The sequence below is a fragment of the Salminus brasiliensis genome, chromosome 6 (genome assembly GCF_030463535.1).
Source record: "Salminus brasiliensis chromosome 6, fSalBra1.hap2, whole genome shotgun sequence".
NCBI classification, from domain to species: Eukaryota; Metazoa; Chordata; class Actinopteri; order Characiformes; family Bryconidae; genus Salminus; species Salminus brasiliensis.
The window spans coordinates 46,184,086-46,193,457 of NC_132883.1; the positions used below are offsets into that span (position 1 = coordinate 46,184,086).

The 9,372-nt window shown below is 51.8% G+C and overlaps 1 protein-coding gene across 1 annotated transcript; it reads right to left on the reverse strand.

Moving 5' to 3' along the window:
* Window positions 1–327: 327 nt before the first annotated feature.
* Window positions 328–8,314, reverse strand: rnf180a (ring finger protein 180a). The gene is made up of 5 exons (XM_072681183.1): window positions 7,476–8,314; window positions 3,901–4,437; window positions 1,735–1,984; window positions 1,390–1,515; window positions 328–1,252 (listed from the first exon to the last, which is right to left on the reverse strand). Exons 1-5 carry the CDS (start codon window positions 7,623–7,625, stop codon window positions 1,050–1,052), a joined length of 1,266 nt encoding a protein of 421 aa, XP_072537284.1. The 5' UTR covers window positions 7,626–8,314; the 3' UTR covers window positions 328–1,049.
* Window positions 8,315–9,372: the final 1,058 nt, after the last annotated feature.

The following is a 9,372-nucleotide window of genomic DNA, read 5'->3' on the forward strand; positions in this document are numbered from 1 at the left end:
GTCTCTCTTAGTCTCTCCCAGTCTCTCCCAGTCTATCTTAGTATCTCCCAGTCCATCCCACTCTCTCACAGTCTCTCTTAGTCTCTCCCAGTCCATCCCAGTCTATCTTAGTCTCTCCCAGTCCATCCCAGTCTCTCCCAGTCTCTCCCAGTCTCTCTTAGTCTATCCCACTCTCTCCCAGTCTATCTTAGTCTCTCCCAGTCTATCTTAGTCTCTCCCAGTCCATCCCACTCTCTCACAGTCTCTCTTAGTCTCTCCCACTCTCTCACAGTCTCTCTTAGTCTCTCCCAGTCCATCCCAGTCTCTCCCAGTCTATCTTAGTCTCTCCCAGTCCATCCCAGTCTCTCCCAGTCTATCTTAGTCTCTCCCAGTCCATCCCAGTCTCTCCCAGTCTATCTTAGTCTCTCCCAGTTTATCCCAGTCTCTCCCAGTCTATCTTAGTATCTCCCAGTCCATCCCACTCTCTCACAGTCTCTCTTAGTCTCTCCCAGTCCATCCCAGTCTATCTTAGTCTCTCCCAGTCCATCCCAGTCTCTCCCAGTCTCTCCCAGTCTCTCTTAGTCTATCCCACTCTCTCCCAGTCTATCTTAGTCTCTCCCAGTCTATCTTAGTCTCTCCCAGTCCATCCCACTCTCTCACAGTCTCTCTTAGTCTCTCCCAGTCTCTCCCAGTCTATCTTAGTCTCTCCCAGTCCATCCCAGTCTCTCCCAGTCTATCTTAGTCTCTCCCAGTCCATCCCACTCTCTCACAGTCTCTCTTAGTCTCTCCCAGTCCATCCCAGTCTCTCCCAGTCTATCTTAGTCTCTCCCAGTCCATCCCAGTCTCTCCCAGTCTATCTTAGTCTCTCCCAGTCCATCCCAGTCTCTCCCAGTCTATCTCAGTCTCTTAGTCTATCCCACTCTCTCACAGTCTCTCTTAGTCTCTGACAGTCTTTCCCTGTCTCTTCCGGTCTATCTTAGTTTCTCTTAGTCTATGCCGGTCCCTCCCAGTCTGTGCCTGTCTCCTCTAGTCTCTTCCTGTCTGTCCCACTCTCTCCCAGCCTGTCCTCCTCACAGCGAGGGGAAGAAGCAGTAGCAGAGAAAGATGAAGATGATGAAGCCGATGACCCAGTTGACGGAGTAGATGTAGATGATCACCATGTCCATGTCGAACCTCCAGCCACGGGAATCGTCCTCAAAGTCCAGTGCGTCCAGCCGGTACCCGCCATGAGGGAACTGACGTCGAGCGACCGGACTGCTCTGTCTCTGAAAACCTGCCGCACAGAACGAATAGCTTCTGGTGCTATGATGCTAACATCGCTAACAAGTAATGAATGCTTATGTACACCATTTAGCATGTTGCTAACTGCAGGTAGAAATCATCACACTCTAGGCTGGTTTTGGGTTTTACCTCCAAAAATGCGGAAGAGCTTTCTGCAGCTGGGCAGCGGCCATTTAGCACAGTTGGCCTTCTGGAAGTTCTGCTTCCGGGTCAGATATTCCTTTGGGAAGAAAGTCCGGGTGGTGTGGTTCAGCTCTGCAGAGAGATCACAGGAATGACCGGTGGAGTCCTCTCTCTGTTTCTGACCACAGTGCCTCAACATCGTGACCTGAGTCTGATACAAGGGTGTAGTGGAACCATGGAAATGGGCGTAACATTACAATCAGACTGACCGCTGTGCAAGTGCAGTGAGATGTGCTGAGATGTAGCGGTCACTGCTCAGGTGTGCTCAGGTGTGGCTGTAGAGGGTCTGACCTTTCTGGAAGAAGACGTGTGTGATGGTGGTCCTGCACAGTGGGCAGGGGGTGTTGGTGGGGCAGTTTTTGGCAAGGGTCCGCAGACACGGCTCACAGAAGATGTGATTACAGGGGTGACACATGTAGGGGCAGAAATACACGTCCAGACACACCGCGCAGATACACCCCTCCCTGTCCCTGCCGGAACACTCCTCCTCCTCCTCATCATCATCATCATCACTGCTGCTAGAGGGGTTCCCTGTGGAGCTCTACCGAGACAGAGAGACAGAGGGACAGAGAGACAGAGGGACAGGGGACAAAGGGACGCTGTGTGATCTGTGTCTGTTAGCACTTCTCCAGCCCTCACTCAGCTCCCACTGCCTCAACCAGCTGCTAGTGAAGACCTCACTGCTCCAGTTCCGATGCTGAACCACAGAGAACCTTAAAGAACCTTTCTTTCATCTCCACCCAGCTTCTACACCATAACACCCAGAATTCCTTTCTGCACCAACCTCTTATTATCCCTCCCTCACACACACTCCACCTCTAACACTCGGATATGGAGATCAGCTCTGCTCTGATTGGATAGAGTATAGATTTGGAAGCACATGGAGTGAAGTCAGTGCATTAGACAGGTGGTCATAATGTTTTGGCTGATGGGTGTGTGAGAACAGAACACAGAGCTGAGTGAACCTGACTGGGGTGAGCGGAGGAGTGTATTTTGAGCGGAGTGTGTGTGTGTTCAGGGGTTTCTGTGTCCCTCAGAGGCTCCCAGTGTAATTACCACCCTCATACACTCTCCAGCCTGCAGGGAGCGCCGCTGTGTCATTATCACCACACACACACACACACACACACACACACACACACACACACACACACTTTAAATAGCCTTCCTCTTTGAAGTGCCCCCTGACCCCCTGACCCTCTGATAGTTCACCCCCCTACAAAGTCCAATCAGCCAAAACTAGCCATAAACTAATGGAAACTAATACCCCACCAATTAGCCTGGCGCTACGAGGCTAGCGCATAGCTTACGGGGTAAAGGGGGAATACTGGGCAGCTGAGGATGTTCTCTGAAGCGCGTGTCTGCAGCTCGGCTGTAACGCTGCTCAGGGTCATTCTAATCCACTGTGAACCGTCCACCCACCAAAACACACCGCTCTCAAGAGCCCTCTGCCCAGGCCTCCTCACGCTGCCCATTCATTACACACCCCACTTATTCCCCAACGACAAGGACCTCTGAGAGAGCAGCATGGCGACACCGCTCTCCAACATCAGTGATCAGGCCTGAACCGGACAGACTCTCTCAGTTCATCACACAGGCCTGACCCCATGTCAGCGTATCGCCCAGCCCCTACTGGAGGGGTCTGCCATAACATTAGAACCAGGAGCTTCAGCCTCATCCACATCACAGTGAGCCCTTTACAGGAAGGTTAACTCCTCCCCCATGTGAGCTCGTGGGCGGGGCTTGCTATAATGAATAATAAAACTTCAGTTTAATAGAAGTTTAATATGAGTCTGATGTGTTCAGTTTATTACAGGACCAGTGAGCGCCCTCTGTTGGCGGCAGGCCTAAACAGGGCTTTTTTATCTGTGTGTGTTCAGGACTATAAATAAATAAAGAAAAGACAATAAACAAATAAATAAATAAATATAGAAATAAAAAAGTATAATTAAAAGTAAATATTATTATATATTAATTATAACAACAACAACAACAATAATAATAAATGAATTTGACATGACATTTTACAATGGCAATGAATCAGTGAATTCATTAACGTAGCTTTAATTATATATATATATACGTGTGAGTGAGTGTGTGTGTGTGTGTGTGTGTGTGTGTGTGTGTGTGGTATTAGAGTGGTCTGAGGTTCTGGGAGTGTTTCAGACTGTAGAGGCTAATGGGGTTTAAAGTCAGTCGCTGGGGCGTCTGATGCGCCTCTCGGGGGTCTCTGCAGTGTGTTAGTGAGTCTGGAGACATACACTCAGAACCAAACCCGCATTAAGCTCCAGAACTCCAGGCCTGGTTTAAACTCTCGCTTTCCAATAAAGCAATAAAAACCAGTGCAGTGTTCCCTGTTACACACACAGCGCCATCTGAGCCCGTCTTCGTCTCAGTCTGGTCTTGGTGCTGACAGTATTCGTACCTGGGCTCGTCTGGGTCGGACTTTTCTCTTACCTGAACATTGTCCTGGACCTCTCTCAGTCTCCAGCGCTCTCTCCTCCTCTGCCTCCTTCTCAGGCTCTTTACACGGTTCCTCTCTCTCTTGCTGAGCCTCCGCTCTCCTACAGGGGGCACCAGTGCCAGGCTGGACCCTGGTAGTGCCAAGTTGGATCTTGATGGACTGGCCAGCACCTCCAGTTCCTGTTCAGAGCTGCTAGGGGTCAGAAGGCGGAATGAGCCTCCAGCTCTGAGGTCTAGGTGAGGTGCCACAGTGCCCCTGTTGGCATCTAACCCGGGAGGTTCTGGATTCTGGAGCCTGTGCGCTGGCACTGGAGAGGTCATTCCAGAGTCTGAAGAAGAGGAAGAGGAATCCTCTGGCTGTGGTCTGTCCACGTCCAACCCTGGAGAGGAAGGACCCCAGCGCCCTGCTGGACAGCCGTGCTGCCGGCTCCCGTAGTCCAGACTGAAGGCTTTCCTGTGGGCCGCGGTGCCGGTCGGCTTCAGAGGCCTCCTGACCTCCAGACACAGAGCTTCAGCCGTGCGTCCAGACATCTGCTCACACAGTTCAACATTCAGCTTCTCAGAACCAGAACCAGAACCTTTATTCTCCACTTATCAAACACAACCCTACTGAACAGATACACAGTTACTAATGACACTCCTCCTCCTCCTCCTCCTCCTCCTACTACTACTACTCCTTCTACTGCTACTCCTCCTCCTCCTACTACTACTACCACTCCTCCTCCTCCTCCTCCTCCTACTACTACTACTCCTTCTACTGCTACTCCTCCTCCTCCTACTACTACTACTACTACTACTACTCCTTCTACTGCTACTCCTCCTCCTACTACTACTACTTCCACTTCTCCTCCTCCTCCTCCTCCTCCTACTACTACTACTACTACTACCACTACTCCTCCTACTGCTACTCCTCCTCCTACTACCACTACTCCTCCTACTGCTACTCCTCCTCCTCCTACTACCACTACTCCTCCTACTACCACTCCTCCTCCTCCTCCTCCTCCTACTACTACTACTACTCCTTCTACTGCTACTCCTCCTCCTCCTCCTACTACTACTACTACTACTCCTTCTACTGCTACTCCTCCTACTACTACTACTACTTCCACTTCTCCACCTCCTCCTCCTCCTCCTACTACTACTACTACTACTACCACTACTCCTCCTACTGCTACTCCTCCTCCTCCTACTCCTACTACCACTACTCCTCCTACTGATCCTCCCCCTCCTCCTTCTCCTCCTACTACTACTACTACCACTACTCCTCCAACTGCTACTCCTCCTACTACTACTACTACTACTACCACTCCTCGTCCTCCTCCTCCTCCTCATCCTACTACTACCACTCCTCCTACTACTGCTACTCCTACTACTACTACTACTACTACTACCACTACTCCTCCTACTGCTACTCCTCCTCCTCATCCTACTACCACTACTCCTCCTCCTACTACTACTACCACTCCTCCTCCTCCTCCTACTACTCCTCCTCCTACTACTACTACTACCACTACTCCTCCAACTGCTCCTCCTCCTCCTCCTCCTACTGCTACTCCTCCTCCTCCTCCTACTAATACTACCACTCCTCGTCCTCCTCATCCTACTACTACCACTCCTCCTACTACTACTACTCCTCCTCCTTCTACTACTACTACCACTACTCCTCCTACTGCTACTCCTCCTCCTCATCCTACTACCACTACTCCTCCTCCTACTACTACTACCACTCCTCCTCCTCCTCCTCCTACTACTCCTCCTCCTCCTACTACTACTACTACCACTTCTCCTCCTCCTACTACCACTACTCCTTCTCCTCCTCTTCCTACTGCTACTCCTCGTACTACTACTACCACCACTACTCATCCACCTACTACTACCACTTCTCCTCCTACTACTACTACCACTACTCCTCCTCCTACTACTACTACCACTACTCCTCCCACTGCTATTCCTCCTCCTCATCATACTACTACTACTCCTCCTCCTCCTACTACTACTATTACTACTACTACCACTACTCCTACTGCTACTCCTCCTCCTCATCCTACTACCACTACTCCTCCTCCTCCTCCTACTACCACTCCTCCTCCTCCTACTACTACTCCTCCTCCTACTACTACTACTACTACCACTTCTCCTCCTCCTACTACCACTACTCCTTCTCCTCCTCTTCCTACTGCTACTCCTCGTACTACTACTACCACCACTACTCATCCACCTACTACTACCACTTCTCCTCCTACTACTACTACCACTACTCCTCCCACTGCTATTCCTCCTCCTCATCATACTACTACTACTCCTCCTCCTCCTACTACTACTATTACTACTACTACCACTACTCCTACTGCTACTCCTCCTCCTCATCCTACTACCACTACTCCTCCTCCTCCTACTACCACTCCTCCTCCTCCTACTACTACTACTCCTCCTCCTCCTACTACTACTACTACCACTTCTCCTCCTCCTACTACCACTACTCCTTCTCCTCCTCCTCCTACTGCTACTCCTCATACTACTACTACCACCACTACTCATCCACCTACTACTACCACTTCTCCTCCTACTACTACTACCACTACTCCTCCTCCTACTACTACTACCACTACTCCTCCTCCTACTACTACTACCACTACTCCTCCTACTGCTATTCCTCCTCCTCATCATACTACTACTACTCCTCCTCCTCCTACTACTACTACTACTACCACTACTCCTCCTACTGCTACTCCTCCTCCTCATCCTACTACCACTACTCCTCCTCCTCCTACTACTACTACCACTACTCCTCCTCCTCCTCATCCTCCTCATACTACTATTTCCACTACTCACCCTTCTCCTCCTACTACTACTACCACTCCTCCTCCTCCTCCTCTTCCTACTACTCCTCCTCCCCCTCCTACTACTAATACCACTCCTCCTCCTACTACTACTACCACTCCTCCTCCTCCTCCTCCTTCTCATCCTCCTCCTCCTCCTACCACTACTACTACGACTCCTCCTCCTACTACCACTCCTCCTCCTCATCCTCCTCTTCGTACTACTACTAGTAACCGGGGGGGGTGGTGGGAGCTGAGAGCTGATATTACATATTGATCTCTCATTAACACACAGCTCAACTCTCAGCACTCACATACCTAACATCTGTGTGTGAGTGTGTGTGTGTGTGTGTGTGTGTGTGTGTGTGTGTGTGTGTGTTGGTACTGCAGTGTTCTGAGCATCTTGTAGCCGGTTGTGGTTTTAGGTGATGAAACAGAAGGAACACAGCCGGCTCACGCAGACCTCTGACCACATCACCCCTCACACAGTGGTGTGCAAATGTTTGTGCATCCCTGTTCAAAGGACAGGAGCTGGTCAGGCCAGTCCACTCCAAGTATTTTTAACCCAGAGAACCTTACGAGAACCTCAGAAAAAAGGCCATCTCTCAGTGAGGGGCTGTTTACCCCTCTCTCACTCAGATACAGGTTGTTTACACTGTTTGTTTGTTTGTTTGTTTGTGTGTTCTGTTGGATCTTCTCCAGGTCGGGTCTCTGTCCTTAAAGAAAGAATCAGGAGAGTGAAGTACTCACGGTCTCTGGGTTCAGGGGGAGGTGAAGAACCCGGGCTTCCAGACTCAGCTCCTCTGCAGAGCGTCCGTCCGAGCGGGTCAGCAGGCCGAATCTGGGTTGTGGGCCCCCGGCAGAGAGCGGCCAGTCACTCGCCCGCCGGCCGCGGATCATTCCAGCTCTTTGTCCACAGCGCCGGTCAGAGAGGTGAGCGGGGCGCGCTGTTTTGCAATGTTGACAAAGTCCGGCCCCCCGCAGGAGCCCCACTGTACAGTCAGTTCAGCGGCCTGATTGTCCCCCAGGCCTTTAGAGCCACAATGCCCTCATTGTGCGGAGAACCACGGAACGTTAGGTGAAATGACCAGAGCCTCCTTTTCAGCCTCAGCTGTGGAAATGACCAGCAGTGCAGGGGAACCGGTCAGCGCTGAGAGAGAGGAACATGCTCCGATGTGCAGGCAGATCACTGAACCCGTCCACAGCTGATCCTGACCTTCAGACTAGCACACCTTCAAAACGGTTCTCCAGTGGTTCTTTAGGACAGCTGTTAGGTGGTGTTGGCTGGTGTTGGCTGGTGTTAGATGGTGTTAGCTGGTGTTAGATGGTGTAAGATGGTGTTGGCTGGTGTTAGATGGTGTTAGATGGTGTTGGCTGGTGTTAGATGGTGTTAGGTGGTGTTGGCTGGTGTTAGATGGTGTTGGCTGGTGTTAGGTGGTGTTAGGTGGTGTTGGCTGGTGTTAGATGGTGTTAGATGGTGTTGGCTGGTGTTGGCTGGTGTTAGGTGGTGTTGGCTGGTGTTGGCAGGTGTTGGCTGGTATTACATGGTATTAGCTGGTGTTGGCTGGTGTTAGGTGGTGTTGGCTGGTGTTGGCTGGTGTTAGGTGGTGTTGGCTGGTGTTGGCTGGTGTTAGGTGGTGTTGGCTGGTGTTGGCTGGTGTTAGGTGGTGTTGGCTGGTGTTAGGTGGTGTTGGCTGGTGTTGGCTGGTGTTAGGTGGTGTTGGCTGGTGTTGGCTGGTGTTGGCTGGTGTTAGGTGGTGTTGGCTGGTGTTAGGTGGTGTTGGCTGGTGTTGGCTGGTGTTAGGTGGTGTTGGCTGGTGTTGGCTGGTGTTAGGTGGTGTTGGCTGGTGTTGGCTGGTGTTAGGTGGTGTTGGCTGGTGTTGGCTGGTGTTAGGTGGTGTTGGCTGGTGTTGGCTGGTGTTGGCTGGTGTTAGGTGGTGTTGGCTGGTGTTGGCTGGTGTTAGGTGGTGTTGGCTGGTGTTAGGTGGTGTTGGCTGGTGTTAGGTGGTGTTGGCTGGTGTTAGCTGGTACTCAGAGCTGCTGGAGGACCAATCTAAATCAACAAGAGTGAACAGGGGGAAGTGAGAGTGAACAGGGGGGAGTGAGGGGCTCTGTGTGTCCGACTCTGTGTGTCCGACTCTGTGTGTCCGGCTCTGTGTGTCCGACTCTGTGTGTCCGACTCTGTGTGTCCGGGTCAGTGTGTTCGGGTCAGTGTGTACGGGTCAGTGTGTCCGGCTCTGTGTGTCCGGCTCTGTGTGTCCGGCTCTGTGTGTCCGGGTCAGTGTGTTCGGGTCAGTGTGTCCGACTCTGTGTGTCCGGGTCAGTGTGTCCGTCTCTGTGTGTCCGGGTCAGTGTGTCCGACTCTGTGTGTCCGACTCTGTGTGTCCGGCTCTGTGTGTCCGACTCTGTGTGTCCGGGTCAGTGTGTTCGGGTCAGTGTGTACGGGTCAGTGTGTCCGGCTCTGTGTGTCCGGCTCTGTGTGTCCGACTCTGTGTGTTCGGGTCAGTGTGTACGGGTCTGTGTGTCCGACTCTGTGTGTCCGACTCTGTGTGTCCGGGTCAGTGTGTCCGGGTCAGTGTGTTCGGGTCAGTGTGTCCGGGTCTGTGTGTCCGGCTCTGTGTGTCCGGGTCAGTGTGTTCGGGTCAGT